The sequence below is a fragment of the Grus americana genome, chromosome 3 (genome assembly GCF_028858705.1).
Source record: "Grus americana isolate bGruAme1 chromosome 3, bGruAme1.mat, whole genome shotgun sequence".
Taxonomy (NCBI): domain Eukaryota; kingdom Metazoa; phylum Chordata; class Aves; order Gruiformes; family Gruidae; genus Grus; species Grus americana.
In genome coordinates, this window is record NC_072854.1 from 411092 (window position 1) to 436645 (window position 25554).

Sequence of the window (25554 nt, forward strand, 5' to 3'; positions counted from 1 at the left end):
GCAGTGGCACCGCCCCGGGCTTGGCGGTGACGGACGGGCCGAACCGCGCAGCCGCCGCGTCCCCCGTGGCCGTCACCGGGGCTGGGACCGGGATCGGGACCCACGGCCCCTCCGCGCCACCCTCCCCCCCCGCCGCTGCCCGGGCGGCCACGCCCCCGTGGGTGGCCACGCCCCCGCCCCGCCATTGGCCACGCCCTGGGGCGGGTACCTGTGGCGCCGGCGGCCATCTTTGATGCGGGCACGGCGCAGGTTGCCGGTTAACCCCTGCGCTGCCGGCGGGGCGCGGACGGGGCTTCCCCGGGGCGCGGCGGGCGGGGGCTGGACCCTCCCCCCCCGGGCAGGGGAGGGCTCGGCGCGTGGGGCGGGGCCCGGCGAGGCGGGGCCCGGCCGGTGCCGGTGCTGGTACCGGTGCGGGGGGACGTGTCGGCTACGTGGCCCGGGGCGGGGCGGGCGGCACCGAGCGGCGCCGAGACGTGAGACCGGGGCTGGGTGAGCGGGTGCGGGGGCACCGGGCCGCGGGGACGCGTTTTTTTTGGGGGGGGAGAGGAGGGGAGGTGTGTGTGGGTGTGCGCGCGTGCACCGTGTGCGCAGCGTGTGTGCATCAGGGCGGGATGGTGTGCGCGTGTTGTGCGTGTGCCAAGGCTGCTGCGTGCGTGTGCAGCGCGCGCTGTGCCCTGCAGCGTGTCTGTGCTGTGTGTGCAGCGTGCACTGTGTGCGTGTGCATTGTGCGTGCGTGCACTGTCTGTGCACTCTTGTGTGTGTGCGCCGTGTGCGCGTGCAGTGCCCCGCAGCGTGCCCACGCGTGCAACACTCCCTCCGTGCACCGCAGCCGTCCCGGCCGTGCCAGCGTGTCCCCGCCGCGCTGGAGCCGCCGGACGCTCCCGGAGCTTCCCCCCCACCCCAGGCTGCCGCTCCCGCCGGGGCGCGGTGAGGGGGGAACGGGGACACCCCGAGGGAGCTGCCGCAGGGCGAAGGCGGGTGGGAGGGGGTGCGGGCAGGGGGTGCGGGCAGGGGAGCAGAGGCCAGACGGGACGGGAGGGCTCCGGGACGAGTGGACGGGGCCGTGACCGTGTCTGTGGGGAAGTGTCTCCTGCAGAGCCCCCACCCGCCGCCCCTCTCCCAGTGCCGGGTTCCCACGGCCCCCACGGCCCCCACGGCCCTCCACCCCCCCGGGGTGCCCACCCAGCCGCTCTCGCCCGGCCGCAGCCCGAGGTCACGGGATGAAGAACCCGCTGGTGGCCCCGCTGCTGCTGCTGCTGGTCCCGGCGGCGAGGGCAGCCCCCAAGGCTGGGGTGCACGGGTATGGGGGGGCACGGTATGGGGGGGGCACGGGAATGGGGGCCCAGGTATGGGGGGGCACGGGTATGGGGGGGGCACGGGAATGGGGGCCCAGGTATGGGGGGGCACGGGTATGGGGGTGCACGGCTATCTGGGTGCACGGGAGGGGGGCACGGGTATGGAGGGGTGCACAGGTATGGGGGGGCACGGGTATGGGATGGTACATGGGTGGGGGGCGCAGGTGTGGTTTAGGTGCACAGGTGCAGGTGGGGGCGCATGGGTGCAGGTGGGGGCGCATGGGCATGACTGGGGCACATGGCTGCAGGTGGGCGCGGGGGTCCGGGGGTACACGGTCAAGGGCAGGGCTCAAAGGCATGGGGGGGTGTGCAGGGCTGCGAGGGCCGGGGGTGGAAGGCACGCAGTGTGGGTGTGGGGCACTGTGGGGACATCAGGCCAGCTGGGGTGGGCTGCCCCCCTCTGCTGCCCCCCACCCAGGGGCACAGGTAATACCCCCCCCCCCGGCCAGGCCCGAGGTCCCCGCAGCCACAGAGCCGGATCCTGATCCCGACCCACTGAACCCGGAGCTGCTGACACTGCCGTGAGTCCTGCCCCTCGCGGACCCCCACGGCACCGGGTCCTGCGCACCAGGACTCACCCAGCGATGGGGGGGGGGAGCGGAGCAGGGGGGGCAGCTGGCTGTGGGGCAGGGTGGTCCTGGGGACCTGCCATCGGGCGGAGCAGCCCTGGGCACCCCAGCCCGTGCCCACCCCAGCCCCGCCGCCCCCAGGCTGCTGCGGAGCGCGGTGAGGAGCCTGGGGCCGCCGGAGCGGGACGCGGAGACCCTGACGCGGGAGCAGGGTAAGGCAGCGGGGGGCTGGGGGTCCCACGGGGCGGGGACGCGGCCGCAGCCCCACGGTGCCCGTGCCCCACAGCCCTGCTCTACCTCTTTGTGCTGCACGACCACGACCGGAGCGGGCGCCTGGACGGGCTGGAGCTGCTGCAGCTGCTGGGAGCGGTGCTGGCGCAGCGGGACGGGGGGCGGCCGGACCCCGACGCGGTGGGTCCCCCGGGGACGGCCCCTCGCACCCCACGGAGCCCCCCGGCCCCTCGCACCCCACGGAGCCCCCGGGCCGGGCCCTCACCCCGTCCCCATTCTGTCCCCGCAGGTGGCCGCGCTGGTCGACCGAGCCCTGGAGAGGCAGGACCTGAGCGGGGACGGGCTGCTCGACCCCCCCGAGCTGCTGCTCTCGCCCGGCCGGGGCCGGGGGCCCCCGGGGCAGCCCCTCCTGCAGCCGCCCGGGGAGGACGCGGGGGTGGGCGGCCCGGCAGAGGGGCAGGGGCTGCCCGGCGGTGGTGCCCACCCAGAGGGGCAGGCAGCCCCCCAGGCCGAAGCCGTGGAGGTAGAAGAAGCCCCCGAGGCTGGAGCGCCCGAGGGGGAGGCACCTCCAGTTTGGGGAGACCCCGGGGAGGGGTAGGCTGTGGGCAGGGCTGTGCCAGCCCCGCGGTGTCCCGGGGTGCGGTGTCCCGGCTGCTCCCTGCCCCGCTCGGGAGCCCGCGGGAGGGGTGGGGGGGTGTCCCCAGCCTGCGGCGGGGCCGGGACCGTGCGGTTGCCGCTGTAACACGGCGGGACGCAGAAATACAGGCGCTGCCGCTGGCCCGGGCCGTGGTGAGTGCGGGGCCGGGCAGAGCCGGGGGGGGCGCGGGAGGCGGCGGGGGGGGCCAGCCGGGGCTTTATTGGCAGCAGGGCTGGGGGTGCAGCGGGGTGGGGGTGCAGCGGGGGTGGCGTGCCCAGAGGGGTGTGGGGGGGTGTCGGGGCACGGGCCGCCCGGCTCAGACGATGCCGTCGTAGCCCTGGATCCCGCACTTCCTCCCCGCGATGCGGCAGCCGAAGGTGAGGGCGTCCTGCAGGCTTCTCCCTGGGGAGCAGGGGTGTCAGCCCCGCCGGGCCGGGCCGTGCCGTGCCGGGCCATGGCTGTGCCGGGCCGGGCCGTGCCCACCTGCCGAGAGCGCGAAGATGACGGCGGCGTTGAAGGTGTCCCCGGCCCCCAGCGTGTCCACCAGGGTCTCGGGGGGGAAGGCGTCCGAGTGCACCAGCTCCCCGCCGGGCCCCAGGGCGTCGGCCCCCTCCTCGGCCCAGGCGCAGATCAGGGTGGCCCTGGGGGGTGAGGGGGGGGTTTGGTGGGTGCAGGGCACGGCCGTGCCCCCCCCTCCCCCGCCCCGATCCCCCCGCCCCCCCCCGTACCCCGGCTGCACGCGGCTGTGCAGCCCCCGCAGCGCCTCGGGGGCCGAGCGGTACCCGAAGTGCTGGGCCAGGTCCTTGCTGATGAACACCTGCGGGAGGGGGGCTGGGGCGGGGGGCGGCAACCCCACACCCCCAGCCGTGCGGGGCGTCTGCACCCCCAGAGCGCGGCCACACGCTGCGGCACCCCCACTGTGACACCCCCCAACCCCCGCCAGACACTGACACTGCGGCACCCACCGTGCCCCCACTCCCCGACTGCACCCGCTGGTCCCCGACTCCCCATCCCTGCCCCCCCCCGGCCCCCCCCCCCGCCCCCCCTTACTGTCACCCGGCCCCACCGCCCCGTGACCCCGCCCATTGGGGTAGGCCCCGCCCCCGGCCCCACCCTCCCACCCATAGCCCCGCCCCCCCGCCCCGATCTCCGCCCCCTCCGTATCCCCACGGCCCGGCCCGTGACCCCGCCCATGGCCGGTGGCCCCGCCCCTCGGCCCAGGCCCCGCCCCTCGGCCCAGGCCCCGCCCCGCACCACGTGGCCCAGGCCCATCAGCGGCAGCAGCTCCTCCCGCGGCTTCTCCACCTCCACCGAGGTGCGGACCCGCTCGGCCGGCGGCCGGGCCCCGTTGTACCGCTCCACCCGCCGCATCATCTCCGCCTGCTCCGCCGCGTTACGGGCCTGCGGGCGTGCACGGCCTGGCACCGGCTCCGCCTGCCCCGGGGGCCCCGGGGGTTGGGGCTGTGCACGTCTGCATGTGTGTGTGTGTGTGTGTGTGCATGCGTGTGTCCGTGTGTGCATGAGTGCATGTGCGTCTGCGTGCGTGTGTGTGTGTGCGCGCGTGCATGTGCGTCTGCGTGCATGTGTGTGCGTGCGTGCATGTGTGTGCATGTGTGTGCATGTGTGTGTCCATGTGTGCATGCGTGAGTGCGTGCGTGTGCATGTGCACATGCGTGGGCATGTGTGCGTGCGTGTGCATGTGCACGTGCATGTGCACGTGCGTGTGTGTGCATGTGTGTCCGTGTGTGTGTGCATGTGTGTGCGCATGTGCATGTGCGTGTGTGTATGTGTGTGTGTCCCCGTGTCCCCGGCCCCAGCTCACCTCCCAGTGGATCCACTTGTACTGGGACAGGTCGACCCGCTCGAAGTCACGCGCCGTCACGTCGGGCAGGTTCCTGCGGGGCAGGGGTCAGGGGGGCCGGGGGGACCCCCAGCCACAGCGTGGGGCAGCCCCGGGTGACCCCAGCCCAGCGCCCAGCTGGGGGCGAAGGGCAGCACCGGGGCTGGCACCGCCCGGGTGAATCATTAATGACGGTGCGGCAGGACCCTGGGGTGGACTCAAAGGGCAGCGCGGCGCTGGCCAGGCTGGAGCTGGCAGAGCCGGAGGGGCCGGCGATGCCCAACAGCCCTTTCCACCCCCGACCCGCGTGAACGCGGCCAGCGCTCTGCCAGGGCCAGGATCGCGGCTGCCCGGTCAGCACCGGCGTGGCCGAGGGAGCGCTGTCCTGGGCGCCAGGCAGCGCGCATGTGGTGCGGGGTGTCCCCACGGGGCCGTGCTGGCTGTCCAGTGCACCGGAGCGCGTGGACACGCAGTGATGCTGCCGCCAATCACGGCCGCGGCACCGGAGGGGGTGATTGGCACCGGGGACGATTGGCAGCGATTGTGTGTGCAGAATTACGGAGAATCACCCAATCTGGCACGTGGGACCCCCCGGCAGGGAGCGCTGGGCCGGCACCGGTGGAATGATGCCCGGGTGCAGGGGGTGGCTCTGGGCGCCCGGCACGGCCGGGGTGAAGGCAGGGAGGGGGCCACAGGCCCGAGCCGGCCCAGCCAAGCGCTGCCCGCCGGGCGATTTGGACCGGGGCTGGCGCCCTTACGTGTCATAGAGCACGATGGTCCGGGAGCCGTTGGCGGTGCTGACGACGCAGCAGGCGCAGGGCACGTCCCCGCGGGGCTGCCAGGCCACGTGCGTCACGTCCACACCCCGGCGCCGGAAATCCGCCGTAATGAAACTTGGGGGACAGAGAGCGGGGTGAGGGGCGCCACGCACCCGTGGGCGTGCAGGATGGTGCGGGTGCCCCGGCTGGCGCTGGCGATGACGACGGAGGCGGGCAGGCAGCCGCCAGGCTGCGGCACCACGTGGCCCACGTCCACCCCGTAGCGCCGCAGGTCGGCCAGGACGAAGCTGCCGGCGGGAGAGACGCGGAGGGGCCGGCGGGAGCATCAGGGCGGGGGCGGCCTCGGGTCCCCCGCCGGCAGCCCGGGCCCCCCCCCCCCTTTCCCCGCACCCCACTTACTCGGCGGCGTGCCCGGGGGCCAGCGAGCCCATGAAGGCGCAGGGGGCTCCCAGCAGCGACAGCACCGTGCAGGAGTTGGAGGCGTTGCCGCCCCGCTGCCACCGCTGCGACACACACCTGCAAAGCCGCGGGTCGTGGGTGCCGGGAGGAGCACCGGGACCAGCACCGGGACCGGCACTGGAGCTGCCCCCCCCCGGTACCTGGTGTCGGAGTCCTCGGCGGGGTAGGCCTCCACCACGCTGATGATGTCCAGGCAGACCAGCCCCACGCACAGGATGCGCTTTTCCCCGCCGGGGCCGTGGTCCCGCGGGGCGGCCGCCCCCGCTGCCATGCTGGACCCGCTGCGCTGGGGCACCGGCACGGACAGCGCCGCCACGCCCCGCCCCCGCGCCACGCCCCTCACGGCGCGGCCAATCAGGGGCCGCCGCCACGCCGCTCCCCCCACTGGGGGCGGGGCGAGGGAAGGGCGGGGCCAGGCGGGACCCGCCCTAGAGGCCTCGCCCCCACGCCCCGCACCGCGCGCATGCGCACAAACCGCCCGGTGCCGGAGCGTGCGCAGACCGCCGGGGCGTGCGCGGCCGCACGTGCTCCCCGCGCTCCCTCCCCCCCCCCGCCCCCCCCCCCCCCCCGCCGCGCGCGCTGCCCGTGCTCACCCCCCGCGCACACCCACGGCCCGTGCGCGCGCTGCTCACAAGCACACACGTACGCGCGTTTTGCATGCGCGTTGTTCACCCCCCCCCCGTGCGCACACGCCCGTGCACACACTGCACTTGCACGCACAACCCTCCGTGCACGCTCCTCTGTGCAAACACTCCACTTGCACCACCCCGCCCGTGCACATGCACCCCCGTGCACCCCCCCCACACACACACGCACACCCCCGTGCACACACCCCCCCGTGCGCACACACACCCCCCACACGCACACTTCCATGCACACACCCCCCCACACACACGCACACCCCTGTGCACACACCCCCCCCGTGCACACACACCCCCCACACACGCACACCTCCGTGCACACCCCCCCCACGCACACCCCTGTGCACACACACCCCCATGTGCACACACCCCCACGCGCACACCCCCGTGCACACCACCCCCACACACACACCCCCGTGCACATCCCCATGCACACCCACACCCCCATGCACACACACCTCCATGCGCACACCCCCACATGCACAACTCTGTGCACACCCACATCCCCGTACACACACACCCACACCCCCTGTGCACACCCCCCCCCCACGCACACCCCTGTGCACACACCCACACCCCCATGCGCACAACCCCACATGCACACCCCCGTGCACACCCACACCCCCGTGCACACCCACACCCCCGTGCACACCCCCCGAGGAGGTCGCTGAGGCTGGGCAGGCACCGAGGGCCCCCGGCGTGCCGGGCTGGGCAGTGGGTCAGTGGGTCCCTGGCGTGGGGCTGGGCCGGGGGGCACCGGGCACGGCGGGGGCACAGGGAGAGAGGCGGGGGGAGCGCGGGGGGAGCGTGGGGGGGGCTGGGGGGGGGGGCACCGTGCGGTGCCGTGGGGCGAGGACGTGGCCGGGGTCAGCGTGCAGCAGGTGCCGGCCCCTGGGCTGGACTTTGCTGGGACCCACGGGGTGCTGGGGGCCCCCACCCCCCCCCCTCCGAGCACGGGGGCAGGTTCAAGTGCAGGTCGGGGCGCAGGTCTGTGAGCAGGCGCGGGTTTGGGCTGGCACGTGCTGGGCGGGGGCACCCGGACACCCGCGGAAGCGCCGGTTAACGTGTCACTGTGCCACGGCGGCAGCGCGGGTGGGAGGGACGGCGTGGGAGCGGGAGCCGTGGCACAGGTAGGCGGCCGGGCGCGGGACGGGCAGCGGGGCTCAGCCCCCGGCACCGGCAGCAGCCACGGCCCAGGGTGCCCGGGAGGACGGGACAGGTCACCGCGTCCCCGTGCTGAGCCGTGCCAGGGGCAGCGCCGAGGCCCCTCCGGGCTCCTCGTACCGGCGGCACAACCTTTGCACGGGGCAGGGAGCGCCCGGGCACGGTGCCCGCGGGATCGCACGCCTGCCTTGCTGGGGGCCGCGGCCGGGGCAGACCCTGCCGGCAGCCGCGTGGGGCTGTGGCCTCTGCCCAGGGACCCCCTGCCTGCACCGGGATCCTGCCTGCACCGGGGTCCTGCCTGCGCCGGGGTCCTGCCTGCGCCGGGGCCCTGCCCACGCTGCCCCCAGGGCCAAGGAGTTGGGGTACAGTGGGGTCCGAGTGCCGGCACTGCAGGGTCCTGGGTGTCCCTCACCGCGCTGTGGCCACCCGTGCCGTGCTGTGCCGGGCCGTGCAGAGCCAACGCCGGCAGCACCGTGCCGAGCCTGGTAGTGCCCTGTGCGGCTGTGCCCCCGTGCCCCGGGGACCATCTCCCCTCCATGCCCCGGGGCCGGTGCTGGGGGGGGTGTGTGCCACGCTGCTCCCTGCCCGCCTGCGGCACCCCCAGGGCACCGGGACCGGTGGCGGCGGCACGGGGATGGACGCGCGGCTGCAGGAGCTGCGGGAGGAGACGACCTTCCTGCGGGACGTGGCACGGGAGGAGGCCACGGAGCCGCCCTGCAGCCAGTGGGACAGCCACGCACCGGCCATCGTCCCCGAGCCCCTGGCCAGCGACGCCGCCGTCCGCGTGCCCAACAGCCCCACGTCGCACAGGTAGCCAGCGGGGACCGGGGGGGGGCTCTGGCGGGGCGGGGGCCAGTGGCCGGAGCTGCCCTGCCCACGTTCCCGTGTCCCCGTGTCCCCGTGTCCGCAGGGACCTCGGCCTGATCGCGGAGGCGGTGGGACGCAGCGAGTTCCTGCGGCGCCTGGGCGAGGGCTGCCCCGAGGCGCTGGCCCAGAGCTTCACCCCCGTCCGGCACAGCCCTGGTGACACGGTGCTGGCCGAGGGCGCCGAGGGCACGGCCATGTACATCGTGGCGGGTGAGAGCGTGGTGCCGGCACGCGCGGGGATCACGTGTGTGCAGGCGTGCTGGAGGCGTGCGTGCATCTGTGCATGGGTGTGTGTTGGGGTGAGCTCGTCTGCTGTGGCTGCCACACGTGCGTGTCAGGCTGCCGCGTGCATGTGTGTGCCTGTGCACGCCTGCGTGTGCTGTGTGTGCATCCGTTGCGGGGGATGCACCACCCGCGTGCACGTGCGAGGCCGCCTGCTGCAGGGCAGTCCCGTGTATGTGTGTGTGCACGCGTGTGCATGCGCGTGCGTGTGTCGGTGCCGCCCGCCGCAGGCTGTGTCTCTCTGCAGAGGGGCAGCTCAGCGTGAGCCAGCAGGGCCGGCCGCTCCGCACGCTGGGGCCGGGTGACGTGTTTGGGGAGCTGGCCCTCCTCTACCACTGCAGGCGCACGGCCACCGTGCAGGGTAGGGGCAGCACCCACCCCCCCCCCCGCCCCACGACCCCCCCCCCCGGCCCGCTGACGCCCCTCTGTCGCAGCGCTCGGCCCCGTGCGCCTCTGGGCCATCGACAGGCAGCGGTACCGCGCCATCGCCACCAGCAACGCCAAGCGGAGACGAGACGAGATCCTGAGCTCCCTGCGGACGTGAGTGGGGCCTGGCACCCGCCCCCAGCACCCACCACACGCTGACCCCCCCGGGGGGGGCTGCCAGCCCCTCCTGCCAGCCCCGGCTGCAGAGTCCCCCAGCCTTGTCCTGCTCATCCCCATCATCCCCTTCCCAGTCCCTGTTCCTATCTGATCCCTGTTCCCATCCCCATCCCATCCCATCCCCATCCCCATCCCATCCCCATCCCCATCCCATCCCATCCCATCCCCATCCCATCCCATCCCCATCCCCATCCCATCCCCATCCCCATCCCCATCCCCATCCTATCCCATCCCCATCCCCATCCCCATCCCATCCCCATCCCCATCCCCATCCCCATCCCCATCCTATCCCATCCCATCCCCATCCCATCCCATCCCCATCCCCATCCCATCCCCATCCCATCCCCATCCCATCCCATCCCATCCCCATCCCCATCCCATCCCCATCCCATCCCCATCCCATCCCATCCCCATCCCCATCCCCATCCCATCCCCATCCCATCCCATCCCATCCCCATCCCATCCCATCCCCATCCCATCCCCATCCCATCCCATCCCATCCCCATCCCCATCCCCATCCCATCCCCATCCCATCCCCATCCCCATCCCCATCCCCATCCCATCCCATCCCCATCCCCATCCCATCCCCATCCCATCCCATCCCCATCCCATCCCATCCCCATCCCCATCCCATCCCATCCCATCCCCATCCCATCCCCATCCCCATCCCCATCCTATCCCATCCCCATCCCATCCCCATCCCCATCCCCATCCCATCCCATCCCCATCCCCATCCCATCCCATCCCATCCCCATCCCATCCCCATCCCATCCCCATCCCCATCCCATCCCATCCCATCCCATCCCCATCCCATCCCCATCCCCATCCCCATCCCCATCCCCATCCCATCCCCATCCCCATCCCATCCCATCCCATCCCCATCCCATCCCCATCCCCATCCCCATCCTATCCCATCCCCATCCCATCCCCATCCCCATCCCCATCCCATCCCATCCCCATCCCCATCCCATCCCCATCCCCATCCCCATCCCATCCCATCCCCATCCCATCCCCATCCCCATCCCATCCCATCCCCATCCCATCCCATCCCCATCCCCATCCCATCCCATCCCCATCCCCATCCCATCCCCATCCCATCCCATCCCCATCCCCATCCCATCCCCATCCCCATCCCATCCCATCCCCATCCCATCCCCATCCCCATCCCATCCCATCCCCATCCCCATCCCATCCCATCCCCATCCCCATCCCCATCCCATCCCCATCCCATCCCCATCCCCATCCCATCCCCATCCCCATCCCCATCCCCATCCCATCCCCATCCCCATCCCCATCCCCATCCCCATCCCCATCCCCATCCCCATCCCATCCCCATCCCCATCCCATCCCATCCCCATCCCATCCCCATCCCATCCCCATCCCATCCCCATCCCCATCCCCATCCCATCCCATCCCCATCCCATCCCCATCCCATCCCCATCCCCATCCCCATCCCATCCCATCCCCATCCCATCCCCATCCCATCCCATCCCATCCCCATCCCCATCCCATCCCCATCCCATCCCATCCCATCCCCATCCCATCCCCATCCCATCCCCATCCCCATCCCCATCCCCATCCCCATCCCCATCCCCATCCCCATCCCATCCCCATCCCCATCCCATCCCATCCCCATCCCATCCCCATCCCATCCCCATCCCATCCCCATCCCCATCCCCATCCCATCCCATCCCCATCCCATCCCCATCCCCATCCCATCCCATCCCCATCCCATCCCCATCCCATCCCATCCCATCCCCATCCCCATCCCATCCCATCCCCATCCCCATCCCCATCCCATCCCCATCCCATCCCCATCCCATCCCATCCCCATCCCCATCCCATCCCCATCCCCATCCCATCCCCATCCCCATCCCCATCCCATCCCATCCCATCCCCATCCCATCCCATCCCATCCCATCCCATCCCATCCCCATCCCCATCCCATCCCATCCCCATCCCATCCCATCCCCATCCCCATCCCATCCCCATCCCATCCCATCCCCATCCCCATCCCATCCCATCCCCATCCCCATCCCCATCCCATCCCCATCCCATCCCATCCCATCCCCATCCCCATCCCCATCCCATCCCCATCCCATCCCATCCCATCCCCATCCCCATCCCCATCCCATCCCATCCCATCCCATCCCATCCCATCCCATCCCCATCCCCATCCCATCCCCATCCCATCCCATCCCATCCCATCCCCATCCCCATCCCCATCCCATCCCATCCCATCCCATCCCATCCCATCCCATCCCCATCCCATCCCATCCCCATCCCATCCCATCCCATCCCCATCCCCATCCCATCCCCATCCCATCCCCATCCCCATCCCATCCCCATCCCATCCCATCCCCATCCCATCCCATCCCATCCCCATCCCCATCCCATCCCCATCCCATCCCCATCCCATCCCATCCCCATCCCCATCCCCATCCCATCCCATCCCCATCCCATCCCCATCCCATCCCCATCCCCATCCCATCCCATCCCCATCCCATCCCCATCCCCATCCCCATCCCCATCCCATCCCCATCCCCATCCCATCCCCATCCCATCCCCATCCCCATCCCATCCCATCCCTGCCCTGCAGGCAGGGCACAGGCAGGGCACAGGCAGGGCACAGGCAGGGTGCGGGCAGGGTGCAGGCAGCCCGTGGAGCCCAGCCGAGCCCCGTGTCGCGCAGGGTGCCCTGGCTACGGGACCTCTCCCACAGCCACCTCTGCAAGCTGCTGGACGCCATGGAGGAGGTGGGTGGGCGCCCGGGACACGGCCCGTGGAGGGGGGGGGGGGTCGGGGGCATCCAGGGGCTGGGACCGGCTGGCGGGGGGGGCTGCCTGTCCCCTGCCTGTCCCCTGCCTGTCCCCTGCCCGCCCCGTCCCTCCCCAGTGCACCTTCCCGCCCGGCCACGTCATTATCCACGAAGGGGACGAGGCGGAAAACTTCTACATCATCCTGAAGGGAGAGGTGGGTGCGACACCCCGGGCAGCGGGCGCCCCCCGGCCCCCCCCGCCCCGCTCAGCCGGTGCCGGTGCCGCAGGTGCGGGTGAGCCGGCGGGTGCTGGGGCGGCAGAGGCCGGTCCGCGTCCTGCGCGCCGGGGAGCACTTCGGGGAGCGGGCCCTGCTGCGGTACGTGCGGGGTCACCCCCCCAAAACGGGGTGCTGCGGGCACCGACATGGTCCGGGCGGGGGGGGGGGGGGTCGGTGCAGCCCCGGTGTCCGCGGGGGGCTGTGTGCCGGGAACGCGGGGTGAGCTCCGTGCCGCTGCCACACGGGTGCAGCCTTGCACGAGTGCACGCGGGAGATCCGTGCTGCAGTGACACAGTGACACCCCTCCCCCGCCCCCCCCAGTGACACCCCCCACAGTGACACAGTGACACCCCCCGCAGTGACACCCCCCCAATGACACCCCCTGCAGTGACACACTCCCTGCAGTGACACAGTGACACCCCCCGCAGTGACACCCCCCCATGACACCCCCCGCAGTGACACAGTGACACCCCTCCCCCCCCGCAGTGACACCCCCCATGACACCCCCCCCAGTGACACCCCCCGCAGTGACACAGTGACACCCCCCCCGCAGTGATCCCCCCCGCAGTGACACACCCCCTGCAGTGACACCCCCCCATGACACTCCCCGCAGTGACACCCCCCGCAGTGACCCCCCCATGACACCCCCTGCAGTGACACAGTGACACCCCCCACAGTGACACCCCCCGCAGTGACACCCCCCCCACCCCCCCCCCCGCCTGCAGCACCCCCAGGGCGTCCCTGGTGCTCCGGGATGGGGCACGTGCCAGTTCACCTGCACCAGCTCCTTGTGCACACCCAGCCCTTGCACACACCCACCCCCCTCCCCCTGCCCCCCCTCCCCCCCATCTCTCCCCCCGTGACCCCCCCATTGCAGGAACACCCCCCGGACGGCGTCGTGCCAGGCCCAGGGACACGTCACCTGCGTCACCATGGCCAAGGAGTGGGTGTCCCCCCCCCGTGTCCCCCCCATGTCACCCCCCTGTGTCCCCCCACCATGTGTCCCCCCTGTGTCCCCCCTGTGTCCCCCCCAGACCCCAGTGGGGTCACACCTGGGACCCCCCTGAGCCCCCCTCTGCCCCACAGTGACTTCCAGGAGATCAGCCCCTTCTGCCCCCCGGAGCCCCCGGAGCCGTGAGTGTCCCCGGCCCCCGGAGCCCCCGGGATCCCCAACCCCTCGGGGGACCCCAGGGCAGCACTCAGCTCCGTGGGGAGACCCTGGCCCCAGGGGGGACCCCCAGCGGGGCGGGGGGGGGGGCCGCTCCAGCTGGGCAGCTCGGGTCCTGCTGCTCGGGGGGGCAGGGGTGGGGGCCGTGCCCTGGGGGGTCTGGGGTGAAGGGCCCGGGGTGGTGGGTGCAGGGGGGGGGGTGATGGTTCCGGCAGGGAGATGGAGCCGGCGGGGGCCTGGCCGGGCTGGGGGGCTGCCGTGGCCCCGAGTGGGTCCTGAACCCTGTGCCGGGGGGTGGCCGGCGAGCCCCACGGCACGAGATGCTGCTCGCTGCGGCGTGGCCGCACAGGGGGTGTCCCCCACCATGGGCCACCCGGCCAAGGGGGCTCCGTCCTGGTGCCACACATGGGTCTGGGTGCCCATGGCCCCCCCCCCCCCACTGCACTCATCCCTGGGGGGCTGAGGGGGGCTGAGGGGGGCTGAAGGGGGAACGTGGGGAGGGGGCTGAGGGGGGGCTGAGGGGGGGCTGGGGGGGCTGAGGGGGGCTGAGGGGGGAACGTGGGGAGGGGGCTGAGGGGGGGCTGAGGGGGGGCTGGCCCCACTGCCCCCACCCCCCAGGACCTCTGCCCACCTCAGGGACGTGTGTGATGGAGACGCAGCAGCCCCCGAGGATCCCGGGAGGTGAGGGTGGGGTGGGGATGGGATGGGATGGGATGGGGATGGGGATGGGATGGGGATGGGATGGGGATGGGGATGGGATGGGGATGGGATGGGATGGGGATGGGATGGGATGGGATGGGATGGGGATGGGATGGGATGGGATGGGGATGGGATGGGATGGGATGGGGATGGGATGGGACAGGGATGGGATGGGGATGGGATGGGATGGGATGGGATGGGGATGGGATGGGACAGGGATGGCCACCCTTTCCTGGAATCAGGCTCCCTGGCCTCACGGCACGGACATGGGTGGGCAGTGGAGGGAGGGAAGACAACAGCAAGTCACCCAGGGGCTGGCCCTGTGCTGCGGGTCCCTGGAGTCTGGCTGGGTGACACGGGGTCCCTCTGGGTGCTGCAGTGTCCCCGTGGCCCAGCATGATGGCACCTGGCAGGGCCCAGGGAGCAGTGGGGGGTCATCAGCCCCTCGGTGCTGGGGTGGGTGCTGCAGGGCCGTGGTCCCCACCACAGGGGCTGGGGGTCCCCAATCCTGCGGCAGCCCCCGGCACCGGAGCGGCTGGAGGACCTGGTGGCCGTGCGCTACGAGGAGGGTCAGTGGCAGGGCCAGCGCATCGTCCTGGGCACCGGCGGCTTTGGCCGGGTCGAGCTGGTGAGAGCCGGATCCCGCGGCCCCCGGCACCCAACCTTGTCCTGCCGCGGCCGGCGGTGCCCGTCCCCATGCCCACGGCTGCCCGCGCCCAGGTGCGGTGCCAGGAGCGGCTCTTTGCGCTGAAGCGGATCCGCAAGGACTGGGTGGTGCGGCGGCAGCAGCAGGAGCACGTGCGCACCGAGCGGCGCGTGCTGGCGGGCAGCCGCAGCCCCTTCATCGTGGGGTGAGAGTGGGGGGCCACGGCACGAGGGCGGCGGGGGGGCAGCGCGGGGGTCAGGGCAGTGTCGCTGCCAGCCATGCCGAGGTCCCGCCGAACCCTCTCCGCCGGCAGGTTTTTCGGCACCTTCCGGGACGGGCAGTACGTCTACCTGCTGCTGGAGTTCTGCCAGGGCGGCGAGCTGTGGACCAAGCTGCGCGAGATGTACGGGGCTGAGGCGACCGCGGCGCCGGGGCGGCAGTGCCGCGCCGTGCCGTGCTGTACTGCGTCACGCAACCGCCGGTCCCTGCCGTGCAGGCGCTGCTTCGAGGAGCCGCTGGCCGTGTTCTGCTGCGCCTGCGTGGTCGAGGGCCTCGAGTACCTGCACGGCCGCGGCATCGTCTACCGTGACCTGAAGCCGGAGAACCTCATGCTGGACCAGCGCGGCTACGTCAAGCTGGTACCGGGGTGGGCGTCCCCGTGGCGCCCGGGGAGGTGCCGGCAGGGGCTGGGGGTTGGGGGGGGCCGTGCTGGCTGACGGCGCTGGTGCCCGCAGGTCGACTTTGGCTTCGCCAAGGAGCTGGGGCGGGGGGAGAAGACCTACTCCTTCTGCGGGACCCCCGAGTACCTGGCGCCAGAGATGCTGCGCCAGGAGGGCCACGACTTCGCCGTCGACTTCTGGATGCTGGGCATCCTCGCCTTCGAGCTGCTGGTGGGCAGGTGAGCGCGCGTCCCCGGGGCCGGCCGAGCCCCCCCGTGGCGAGGCCTCCACCTGCCCACTCCCCGCAGGCCCCCCTTCCACAGCGCCGACCCCCAGCAGATCTACAGCCGCATCCTGGACGGCGTCTTCTCCTTCCCCGCCTTCCTCGGCGAGGCCGCCTGCTCCCTCATCAGCAAACTCTGCAGGTGCTCGGGGCGCCCAGCGCCGGGGCCCCCAAGGGCTGTGGAGGAGCGGGGGGAGCACGGGGGGTGCTGGGTGCCCTGGGGTGCCCCGGGCAGGGTCGAGGCATCTCGGGAGACACTCGGGTGCCCCCCCATCCCATCCCCGCCCCACGCTGTCCCCTTGCAGACGCCGTCCGGGGCAGCGCCTGGGGAACACGGCCAGCGGCATCCGCGGCATCAAGAAGCACAGGTGGGGGGGGGGGGGGGGGGGGCGGCGCGAGTGGGGACCCCGTGCCCCCCTCGGCCCCTCCTGCAGCCGCCCCCATCCCAGGTGGTTCGGGGCCCTGAAGTGGAGGAAGCTCGTGCTGCGGCAGCTGGAGGCACCCACCCTGCGGCTCATCAAGGAGGTGAGGGGGGCTCGGGGTGGGGGGCTCGGGGTGGGGGGCTGCCAGTGGGGCAGGAGGGTCCGGCCCTCACCCCGTCCTCCCCAGGGACCCCCCTACGTCAACTTCAAGCGTTTCTCGGTCGACTGGACGCCAGCGGAGGACGAGTGCTCGGGCTGGGACGAGGATTTCTGATGGCAGCGGGACCCCCCCATCCAGGGCGATGCTCTTTGGGGTGGGGGGGGCTGCCCTGGGGCAGTAAATCGCAGGGCCTCAGCGGGGTGCAGGAAGGAGCCGGAGCCGCGGGTACAAAACCCGGTGCCGTGTCTTTATTTCGTGGGGGGCGGTGGGGGGCTGGGGGCAGTGGGGCGGCGTGGGGGGCCGGGGCGGACGGTGTGGGGCGGGGGTGCGTGGCGGCGGGGGAGCGAGGGGTGGGGGGTGCTGATAAATAACGGGGCGGGTGGAGGGGGTCCCGCCGGGGCATGGGGACCCCCCGGCCCGGCTGTGCCCCCGACTGGCCGGCAGTCCCGTGCCGGGGGAGGGTGTGGGGGTCCGCTGGCTCTAGGGCTCCTCGGCATCGTAGAGCAGGGCCCCGCTGAAGACGGTGAGGGGCTCGTCGGGCGCGTGGGCCAGGCGCCCCGAGACCAGGTCCACGCAGAGCGTCTCGCCGGCCGCCAGCGGCAGCAGGAGGCTGAAGACACCGAGCGCGCCGGGGCTGGGCTGCAGCGCGGCCACCGGCTCCTTCTCCAGCCCCTCGGGCTGGAACCCGGCCGAGTCCAGGCGGGCGATGCCCTGGTTGGAGCGGGACAGCACGGCCTCCAGCTTCTCCCCCTTGTGCCCCGTCAGCACCGCGCTCACCAGGTACCGTCCGCTCACCGGCGCCGTGAAGGTGCCTGCGGTGGCGGGCGGTGGGCGTCAGTGCCGGCAGCCGCCCTGTCCCCAGGGACCCCCCCCGGCGCCCCCAGATTGGGCTCTGCACCCCCGGGCTCCCCCACTGCACCCCACGGCCATCAGCGCTCCCTCAGGACGGGCACAGCACCCCCTGAGCCCCCCCCTCATCCTGGGACCGTCACCGCGCCCCGGGATCGTGCTTCAGCCATGCCCGTGCAGCCCCTGCCTGCCCTGCAGCCCCCCCCATCCCGCCCTGCAGCCCCCCATCTGTCCCGCAGGCCCCATCTGCCCCCCAGCCCCACGCGTAGCCGTGCCGCACGGGCGCTCACCCGTCTCGGCGTCGTAGGCGCCGCCGTCGTTGAGCAGGACCTGGTCGAAGGGGACGGTGCCCGGCTCCGTGCGCTGGGTGCTCAGGGCGGCCGAGAAGGCGATGCGGGGCACGGAGCCCGGCTCCCCCACCTCGCCTGGGCACCGCGTCAGGATGGGGCACCCCGGCCCGGCACCCCCTGCCCCCCACCGCACCCCCAGCCCCTGCCCCCCCCCGCCCACACCCATCCCTTTGCCGTGTCCGTGCCCCCCCCCGCCCCCAGCCACGTCCCCCCAGCCCCTCGTGCCCCCACCCAGAGACCCCCAGCTGCCACTGCAGCCCCCCAGCCCCCCGTACCTCTCTCTCCTGGCAGCCCTAGGAGGGAAGGGCGGGAGGGTCAGGGGCTGCGGGGCTGGCACGGGGCAGGACCCCCGGGGCGCAGGGTCCAGCCACACCAGCGCTGCCCCACTGCGGGGCACGGGGCACGGGGGGGGCTGCTCCTTACCGGGGGGGCCCACGGGTCCTTGTTCCCCATCCTTGCCAGGGGGCCCAGAGGGGCCGGGGGGGCCCATCTCACCCATGGGGCCAGCGGGTCCAGGGGGGCCGGGGGGCCCTGAAGGGAGGATGGGGTTAGGGCTGCTCCGGCCCCACGGCCCTTCCCCTCAACTGCAGCCCCACGCTCCCACACCTTGAGCCCCCCCATCCCCACGGCTTGTGTCCCCATGCCCCCATGACGTGTATCCCCGTGTCCCCACAACCCACGTCCCCACGCACCGCAGCCCCACGGCCTCCGCAGCCTCGTGGTCCTGTCTCCCCACACCCCAACACCCCCAAGCTGTGCCCACACACCCCCACACCTTGCTCCCCAGCGACCCTGTGCCCCCACTCCTCAAAGCCCTGTGTCCCCACGTCCCCCTTTCCCCTGCCATGTCCCCCATCCCCGTGTCCCCCCATCCTGTATCCCCATCCCTGTCCCCCCACCCCCATGTTCCCATCCCTGTGTCCCCCCATCCCCACATCCCCCATCCCCATGTCCCCCCATCCCCACGTCCCCCATCCCCACGTCCCCCATCCCCATGTCCCCCCACCTCCACGTCCCCCATCCCCACATCCCCCATCCCCACGTCCCCCCATCCCCACGTCCCCCATCCCCACATCCCCCATCCCCATGTCCCCCATCCCCACGTCCCCCATCCCCATGTCCCCCCATCCCCACGTCCCCCATCCCCACATCCCCCATCCCCATGTCCCCCCATCCCCACGTCCCCCATCCCCACGTCCCCCATCCCCATGTCCCCCCACCCCCACGTCCCCCATCCCCATGTCCCCCCACCCCCACGTCCCCCGTCCCCATGTCCCCCGTCCCCCGTCCCCACGTCCCTGTCCCCCCGCCCCGCGCACCGGTGAGGTCTCTCTGCGTCAGGCGGAGCAGCTCCCCGCGCAGGTGCTGCAGGCTGGCGTTGAGGGCACCGAGCCGGCGGGGCAGCTGGGCCTGCAGCGCCTTGTCCAGCAGCGCGGCCTGGGCGCCGGCCGTGCCGTTCAGGTCCCGCACCGCGCCCCACAGCCCCGCCAGGTGCCGGCCCAGCCCCTCGCGGACGCCCCGCAGCCCGCCCGCCACGGCCTCCAGCTGCTCGCAGACACCCTCCAGCTTGGCCACGCGCGGCTCCAGGCCGGCCGGGCAGCCCCCGGCCCGCGCCAGCTCCCGCGCCAGCCGCTCCAGCCGCTCCTCGCTCTCGGCCTGCCGCGCCGCCGCCGCCGCCGCCGCCTGGTCCAGCTCGGCCACGACGCGGTCGGTGATGGCGCCCAGCTGGCGCTGCCGGGCGTCCTGCTGGTCCAGCGCGTCCTGCAGCCCGCGCACCGTGGCGTTCAGCCCGTCCAGGGACAGCAGCGCCGAGGCCAGCTCGGCCCGCAGCGCCCGCAGCTCCGAGGGCGAGGTGCCCCCGAAGACGCCGAACCCGTCGAGCGGCACCTCGGCCTCCTCTGCCTCTGCCGTGGGGCTGGGCCGGGCCGGGCGGCAGCCGGCGGCGCAGGCGTCCCCCTCGTCCCGCGGCCGCTCCGGCTCCTGGGGGGGCGGCGGGGCGCAGGGCCGGGGGCAGGGGCTGCCGCCTGCCGCCCCCAGCTCGGCCTCCAGCCGCCCCGTCCGGTTGCGGAGCCACGCCAGCTCCTCGGCCAGTGGCCCCCCCGCCTCCAGCTGCGCCAGCCGCCCGTCCAGCCGCCCCAGCGCCTCCCCCTGCACCCCCAGCAGCTCCCACAGCTCCCCCGCCTCCGCCCGCAGCCCCCGCAGGGTGCCGGCCAGCCCGGCCCCGCCACCGCCGCCGCCCAGGGCCCGCAACTGCCCCTCGGTGTCCTGGAGCCGCCGCTCCAGCTGCCGCAGGAGGGGGCCGAGCTGCCCGTCCCCCGCGTCCCGCACGCCCGCCGTGGGCTGTGGGGGTGCCGGGCAGGGCTGGCCGCAGCGGGCCAGCAGCCCCTCCAGCTCGGCCAGGCGGGCGCCCCGCTGCGCCCCGCTGGCCGCCAGCCCCTCCACGGCCCGGCTCAGGTTGGCCAGGCGGCCCGGCAGCCCGCTCTGCCGCCCCTCCGGCTCAGGGGGCCACGGGCCGGCCCGCGAGGCGTTCAGCCGCCCCTCCAGCTCCATCAGCCTCCGCGCCAGCACCGGGCCCTGCCCGCCCGGCCCCGCCACCCCGGCCGTGGGCAGCTCGTCCAGGCGCCGCTCCAGCTCAGCCAGGCGCCGGTGCAGCTCGTCCGGCGGGGCGGCGGGGGCCAGGCGGCTGCTCAGGCTGCTGATGTGCCGCTGCACCGTCTCCACGGCCTCCCGGTTGCGCTGGTCCACCGAGCCCACCAGCTTCTCCAGCGCCTGCATGCGCTCCCGGTCCTCCGCCGCCTGCCGCCGCAGCCCCTCGGTGCCGGTCATGCAGGCGGCACAGGCCTCCTGCACCCGTTGCTCCAGCTCCCGCAGCGTCGCGGCCGCCCCCGGCTCCCTCGCCGTCCCCGGGCCCTCCCGGCCGCTCTCCTGGCGGTGCAAGCGGCCTTCCAGCTCCTCCAGCCGCCGCTGGACGTGGCTCAGCGCCTCCCGCACCTCGGCGGGAGCGGCCGCGTCGGCCGGCTGCTCGGGGCCGTTGTCCGTGGCCTGGCGCGGGTGCTCCGGCGGCGCCTCCTGCCCGGCCCGCAGCTCCTCCACCTGCTCGCTCAGCCGCCGCACCTGCTCCTCCAGCCGGCGCACCTTCTCCGCGTCCCCGCCGCCTGCCGCCACACCGCACCGTCAGGGTCACGGCCGCGCTGGGGCCACCCCTCCGGCGCCTTCCCACCCCCCCTGCCGCCCACGGCGCTACCTTCGCCCCCCAGGCCGCTGAGGGGGTTGCCGAAGCCGGAGAGCGTGGGGCGGCCGGGCCGGGGCCGGGGGCGGCCGGTGGGCAGGGGGGCTGCCGGCGCCGGCCCCTCGGCACAGTCCTCGCCCGAGTAGCCCTGGCAGCAGCGCCAGGCCAGCTCCGACACCGTCCTCTGGGACACCTTGTAGCGGGGCCGCAGGAAGCTGCGGTACCTGCGGGCGGAGGGGACGCTGCCGCAGCACACGGGGGGACGGGACCCCGGCTGGGCAGCACGGGCAGATGGGGGGGCACTGGGTGGGGGTCCCGGGTGTGGGGAGTGGGGCTGGTCCTGGGGCAGCAGGGGTGGAGGCGAAAGCCCTGCCTGCACCGAGCTCCCTGCCTGCACTCAGCTCCCAGCTCCCTGCCTGCACCGAGCTCCCTGCCTGCACTCAGCTCCCAGCTCCCTGCCTGCACCGAGCTCCCTGCCTGCACTCAGCTCCCAGCTCCCTGCCTGCACAGAGCTCCCTGCCTGCACTCAGCTCCCTGCCTGCACTCAGCTCCCAGCTCCCTGCCTGCACAGAGCTCCCTGCCAGACGTCGGGCAGCAGCTCAGGGCTGGGCAGGCGGCGAGTCGGGAGCAAACCCACCCACAGGCCCCGGTCTGGCCGCGCCGTCCCGGCCTGCCTGCACCCAGACTCTTGCTCAACCGCCGGCGGCCGGGGGGGGCTGCCGCTGCCGGGCCCCGCCACCCACCACCCAACGCTGGCATCGCCCCGCGCTGCCAGCCCCAAAACCCGCCCCAGGGAGAGCCGGGGTCCCCAGCACCATGGTTTGCCTCGCGGGGGGGCTGCCGGCTGGGCGGGGGCCGGTCACCCACCCGGCAGCTCTCGAGGCCGCCAGGCTCTTGTGAAAAAGTAAACGTGACCCCGGGGTGGATAAACACCAGTGGGGCGGCGGGGGGGGGGGCAGCGGGGCTGCAGCCAGCCCTGGCCCCGCTCTGAGCCCCCCCCGGCCCCCCCCGGCCCCACTCACGCCAGGACGCGGGGGCACTGGAGCTGCCCCCAGCCGCAGGGCTGGTAATCCGGCTTCACGAAGCTCTCAACGCCGTCCTCCACCACGCAGCTCACGCTGCGCGTCACCACGTAGGCACACCAGTTCCTGCGGGAAGGGGTCAGGGCGCCCACTCGGCACACAACCGGCATCCCCGGCGCGCACCCGGCATCGTCCTGGCGCTCACCCAGCACCCCCCCCCCCCCCCGCCATCCCCTGGCTCGCGCCGGGCCCCCCCGCACGCCCCCGTGCTCGCCCTGCTGGTCCCACCGGTAGCAGCCGTCACGGCCCAGCGCTGTGGGGTTAATGGGCCGGATCCTGCCCCACACCGCAGCCCTTTCATCCCCACTCTGCCCGGCAGCCCGTAGCGCCGAGCCCTGGCAGGGGCCAGTGGCACCGCAGGAGCAGCCGCAGCCCCCGGCCATGGGGCAGCCCCTGGGGAGCCCTGTGGGGATGGGGGCTCTGCCTGGGGGTTCAGGGTGGCCAGGCAGGGTTTGGGGTGCCAGGCACACCGTCACACCATGCTGTGGGGCCTGCGCTGCCTGTCCCAGGGACGAGCACCCCACATCCTGCCCCATCGCTGCCCCACGTGTCCCCGGTCCCCTCTGCACTGGTGTGGCGGGGGCAGCCGCCCACTGCGGGGGCTCAGCCACCCCACGGCCACTGCGCCCCCAACCAGGAGTCTGCAAATGGGGGTCACCCCCCCGAACCAGAGCAGATGCTCCCCCCACGGCACAGGACCCCAGCCCCACGGCACAGGACCCCAGCCCGGCCCCACGGGCTGCAGGGACCCCGGCGCAGCCTTATATGGTCCGAGCCCGGAGCCCAGCGCCCAGCCCCGTGCCCAGCACCCCCAGCCCCGCACAGAGTAGCCCCCCGGGCAGCGGCCCCCCGGGCTGCGGCCCCCCGGCCCCCTCTGGCCCCCTGCGGCGGGAGCTGTGGTGGGGGCCCACGGAGCTGCGGCCGGTTCCCGTCAGCCCGGCTGGTTCCCCTCAGGCCCCGGCTGGATTCCAGCTCCTCCCTGGGGGACGCCGGGAATTCCTGCACTGACCGACGGCCCCCCCTCGCCTCCCTCCTTCCCTCCCCGGCCCCCCTGTGCCCCTCAGCCCCGCACCCGCGGGACCCAGGGGATGTCCATATCCCGGGGACGGGACGGGGATGGGACGAGACCCCTCCTGAAAGGGCAGGGCACGGGGACAGCCCCCTGCGCCCCCCAAGCACAGTGAGGGGGCACTGTGCCCCCCAACCCTTGGGAGACCCTCTGTGCCCCAAAGCCCATAAATGCTCCACCATGCCCATGCCCTGGTGCCATGGGGTTGGGCTGGGGTTGGGGGTGCCCGACCCACATCCCCCCCTTTCCAGGCAGCCCCACGCCTGCAGCCGGGTCCTGCCGCCACCCGACCCCGGGTGCTGCCGTGGGGCTGCCGTGGGGCTGCCGTGGGGCCAGCAGCGGGGCAGGGACGGGGCAGGCGCCGGCCGTGGCTTTGCCGGTGCAGCTCCACCCCACACGGCCACGCTGCTGTGGCGCTGGTATGGCCGCGGTGAGAGTGGGACCCCCAACCCGGCGCGGGGCCGCCCCCAGCCCTGCACCTCCCCCAGTGCCAGACCCACAGGCAGGCACAAGCTGCCCCACGGCAGCCCCACGGCCCCACACTGCCCCTCAGCCGGCGGCACAGCCGGGGCAGGGATGGGGCCGGGGCAGGGTGGGGTTGGGCCCCTCAACCCTCCCTGTCCCCAGCAGCGCTGACCCCGTGCCGGGGTGCGCAGCGCAGGCGTGGGGATGCTGAGGTGGGACCAGCCCGGGATCCCCGGCATCACGGCACGCACGACTGCCGGCACCCGCCTGCACCGAGCCCAGCGCACACACCCGCTGGAGCTCGCCGGGCGCCCCAGCCCCTCCTGTCGCCCTGCCCCACGTGCGCCTCCGCGGCCCCTCGCAGCCCCCGGCCCCCACCCTGCACGTGCACCCACCGGCACCTGCGCTGGGGACGGCGGGCGAGCGAGGGGTGGGGGCAGCACCCAGCACCCAGCGCCGTCCCCGGCACCCGGCACGGCAGCACCCGCCGGGGACAGGACCCGCCGCCCCTCGCCGCGCAGCCCAGGCTGCTCACGGCACATGCTGGGTCCCGGGGGCCCCGCGGCCTTGGGGTGGGCGGCTGCACCCTGCTCCCCCCGGGCCGCTCCCGGCGGTGCTGCCCGGCCGCCTGGTCCCCTCCCGGCACGGCCCGGCGGTCACGGCTCCTACCTGTGCCGGCTGGCGGCCCGGGCACCGCTGTGGGCCGCGGCGGGGCCCTGTGGGGCCGTGGCCTGGATGGGGCTGAGCGGGGCGGCCCCCCCGGTGTAGAGGCTGTACCTGGGGGGGAAGTTGGCGGCCAGGGCCTGGGCGGCCAGGAGGCACGGCCAGAGCCAGGGGGCCATGCTGGGCGGGCGGCTCGGCACGGCACGGCTTGGCGTGGCACGGCTCGGCGGGCACGGCCCAGCTCAGGAGCGCATGGCGCGTCCCGTCGCGGCTCCGTCCCTCCTGGCTCTGCGCGGCTCGGCACGGCGGCTCTGCCCTCCCCTCGGCCGCGCCTCGGCCAGCCCCTCGCCGCCAGAGCCGCCCCGGCGCTGCCCGACGACGGGGTCCCCGGGGCCCCCCGCTTCCTGCCCGCCACGGCCCCCTCCCTGGCCCACGCGGCCCCCGGCGCACCCCGGCCTCTGCCGGGCACCGCGGCCCCCGCCGGCCCCCCGCCCCCGCCGCCCGCACATCTGCTTCTCGTTAGGCCGGGACGCCAGCGAGGACGGGAAGGAGGGACGGGGGAAGCCAGAGAGGCCGGGCAGGGGGCCAGGGCTGCAGGCAGCCAGCGCGGCCGGTGCTACCACGACGGGTCCCCCCTCCCCATGCCGCCACAGCCTCACGCGGCTGCCCACGGCCTCCTGTGGCACCGCGATCCTCGCCCGCCCGCGGCGCCCCGGCACCCTCTGCCCCGCACAGCCGGGGCTGCACTTGCGGGTCCCCAGCTCCCCGGGGGTCCCTCGGCCGGGACGGGACTGTGCGGCCCCCGGCACCGGGCGCAGCCGCGTCGGGTCCCTGCCCGCAGCCCGGCGCCGCCGGGGGCTCCCGCAGCCTGGCACACGGCAACCACGTGCCCGGCACACGGCGTCCGACATCGCTGCGCCCCTGCGTGCCCACGGCACCACGTCCCCGTGCCGAGGTGCCCTGTGACGGGTGCTGGTCCAGAGCCGGGCACAGCCCCACCCTGACATCGCTGGCACCGCGCCGGGGCCGCGAGGTCACCGGGGCCGCGGGGTCGTGGGGACCCGGCAGGGAGCAGGCGGTGACCCCGCGGCCGCCCCGACCCCGCTGCGGCATCACGGCCGCCCTGGCCCTGGGCCTGGCCCTGCAGTGACACCATGGCTTCCCCAGACCGCGCAGTGATGTAAGAGCCTCCCGGTGACGTCACGCCTTGGCCCCAGCCCCGGGATGACGTCACGGCCTGGCGCAGCGCGCGGGAACCCGCCGCTCCCTGGGGCTCAGCGAATGTGGGTTAAACACAAACAGCTGGCGGCAGCTGGCGGGGGAGGGGAGGGGTGGGGGAGGGGGACG

At 74.2% G+C, this 25554-nt stretch overlaps 4 protein-coding genes across 14 annotated transcripts; 2 read left to right on the plus strand and 2 right to left on the minus strand.

Annotated features, from left to right (window-relative positions):
* The first annotated feature begins 32 nt into the window (after positions 1 to 32).
* On the plus strand, positions 33 to 2754 carry CGREF1 (cell growth regulator with EF-hand domain 1). 6 transcript variants are annotated; one of them, XM_054820052.1, is made up of 6 exons: positions 33 to 489; positions 1097 to 1300; positions 1805 to 1876; positions 2051 to 2136; positions 2211 to 2335; positions 2445 to 2754. In XM_054820052.1, the coding sequence occupies exons 1-6, from the start codon at positions 233 to 235 to the stop codon at positions 2751 to 2753; spliced, it is 1053 nt and encodes a 350-aa protein (XP_054676027.1). In that variant the 5' UTR covers positions 33 to 232; the 3' UTR covers position 2754. The 6 variants fall into 6 exon arrangements, with proteins under 6 accessions (XP_054676027.1, XP_054676028.1, XP_054676029.1 ...); XM_054820053.1 differs by having other exon boundaries at positions 2066 to 2136; XM_054820054.1 differs by having other exon boundaries at positions 1124 to 1300.
* A 237-nt stretch (positions 2755 to 2991) lies between these two features.
* Positions 2992 to 6200, minus strand: KHK (ketohexokinase). Of its 3 annotated transcripts, none has more exons than XM_054820060.1 (8): positions 6011 to 6200; positions 5811 to 5927; positions 5564 to 5698; positions 4615 to 4687; positions 4047 to 4193; positions 3521 to 3609; positions 3276 to 3433; positions 2992 to 3194 (listed from the first exon to the last, which is right to left on the minus strand). In XM_054820060.1, the coding sequence occupies exons 1-8, from the start codon at positions 6139 to 6141 to the stop codon at positions 3109 to 3111; spliced, it is 936 nt and encodes a 311-aa protein (XP_054676035.1). In that variant the 5' UTR covers positions 6142 to 6200; the 3' UTR covers positions 2992 to 3108. The 3 variants fall into 3 exon arrangements, with proteins under 3 accessions (XP_054676035.1, XP_054676034.1, XP_054676036.1); XM_054820059.1 differs by lacking the exon at positions 5564 to 5698 and adding an exon at positions 5391 to 5525 and having other exon boundaries at positions 6011 to 6197; XM_054820061.1 differs by lacking the exon at positions 5564 to 5698 and having other exon boundaries at positions 6011 to 6198.
* Positions 6201 to 7571: 1371 nt separating this feature from the next.
* LOC129204312 (cGMP-dependent protein kinase 1-like) lies at positions 7572 to 16710 on the plus strand. Of its 4 annotated transcripts, none has more exons than XM_054820036.1 (20): positions 7572 to 7641; positions 8280 to 8485; positions 8586 to 8752; positions 9072 to 9185; positions 9259 to 9364; positions 12120 to 12183; positions 12323 to 12400; positions 12474 to 12562; positions 13341 to 13406; positions 13550 to 13597; positions 14268 to 14312; positions 14820 to 14958; positions 15051 to 15181; positions 15290 to 15379; positions 15473 to 15614; positions 15711 to 15874; positions 15944 to 16060; positions 16224 to 16286; positions 16368 to 16443; positions 16528 to 16710. In XM_054820036.1, exons 2-20 carry the CDS (start codon positions 8310 to 8312, stop codon positions 16612 to 16614), a joined length of 1962 nt encoding a protein of 653 aa, XP_054676011.1. In that variant the 5' UTR covers positions 7572 to 7641; positions 8280 to 8309; the 3' UTR covers positions 16615 to 16710. The 4 variants fall into 4 exon arrangements, with proteins under 4 accessions (XP_054676011.1, XP_054676013.1, XP_054676014.1 ...); XM_054820038.1 differs by having other exon boundaries at positions 15959 to 16060; XM_054820037.1 differs by lacking the exon at positions 7572 to 7641 and adding an exon at positions 7676 to 8160.
* Positions 16711 to 16748: 38 nt separating this feature from the next.
* On the minus strand, positions 16749 to 24554 carry EMILIN1 (elastin microfibril interfacer 1). Its single transcript, XM_054820013.1, has 8 exons — positions 24214 to 24554; positions 21951 to 22076; positions 20944 to 21152; positions 19019 to 20854; positions 18123 to 18230; positions 17975 to 17992; positions 17640 to 17774; positions 16749 to 17312 (listed from the first exon to the last, which is right to left on the minus strand). Exons 1-8 carry the CDS (start codon positions 24384 to 24386, stop codon positions 16981 to 16983), a joined length of 2937 nt encoding a protein of 978 aa, XP_054675988.1. The 5' UTR covers positions 24387 to 24554; the 3' UTR covers positions 16749 to 16980.
* Positions 24555 to 25554: the final 1000 nt, after the last annotated feature.

What these genes read in the sequence shown, in the direction of transcription:
- CGREF1 (XM_054820052.1), top strand. Translation starts at nt 233, where the DNA reads ATGCGGGCACGGCGCAGGTTGCCGGTTAACCCCTGCGCTGCCGGCGGG. An exon ending in GACCCTGACGCGGGAGCAGG is followed by an intron (nt 2,137 to 2,210) that starts GTAAGGCAGCGG and finishes CGTGCCCCACAG; the next exon opens with CCCTGCTCTACCTCTTTGTG. An exon ending in GGCGGCCGGACCCCGACGCG is followed by an intron (nt 2,336 to 2,444) that starts GTGGGTCCCCCG and finishes CTGTCCCCGCAG; the next exon opens with GTGGCCGCGCTGGTCGACCG.
- KHK (XM_054820060.1), bottom strand. Translation starts at nt 6,141, where the DNA reads ATGGCAGCGGGGGCGGCCGCCCCGCGGGACCACGGCCCCGGCGGGGAA. An exon ending in GCCCCCGGGCACGCCGCCGA is followed by an intron (nt 5,699 to 5,810) that starts GTAAGTGGGGTG and finishes TCCCGCCGGCAG; the next exon opens with CTTCGTCCTGGCCGACCTGC. An exon ending in CACAGCCGCGTGCAGCCGGG is followed by an intron (nt 3,434 to 3,520) that starts GTACGGGGGGGG and finishes CTCACCCCCCAG; the next exon opens with GGCCACCCTGATCTGCGCCT.
- LOC129204312 (XM_054820036.1), top strand. Translation starts at nt 8,310, where the DNA reads ATGGACGCGCGGCTGCAGGAGCTGCGGGAGGAGACGACCTTCCTGCGG. An exon ending in GCGCACGGCCACCGTGCAGG is followed by an intron (nt 9,186 to 9,258) that starts GTAGGGGCAGCA and finishes CCTCTGTCGCAG; the next exon opens with CGCTCGGCCCCGTGCGCCTC. An exon ending in AGCGCGGCTACGTCAAGCTG is followed by an intron (nt 15,615 to 15,710) that starts GTACCGGGGTGG and finishes TGGTGCCCGCAG; the next exon opens with GTCGACTTTGGCTTCGCCAA.
- EMILIN1 (XM_054820013.1), bottom strand. Translation starts at nt 24,386, where the DNA reads ATGGCCCCCTGGCTCTGGCCGTGCCTCCTGGCCGCCCAGGCCCTGGCC. An exon ending in CAGCGGCCTGGGGGGCGAAG is followed by an intron (nt 20,855 to 20,943) that starts GTAGCGCCGTGG and finishes GTGTGGCGGCAG; the next exon opens with GCGGCGGGGACGCGGAGAAG. An exon ending in GACGCAGAGAGACCTCACCG is followed by an intron (nt 18,231 to 19,018) that starts GTGCGCGGGGCG and finishes TCCTCCCTTCAG; the next exon opens with GGCCCCCCGGCCCCCCTGGA.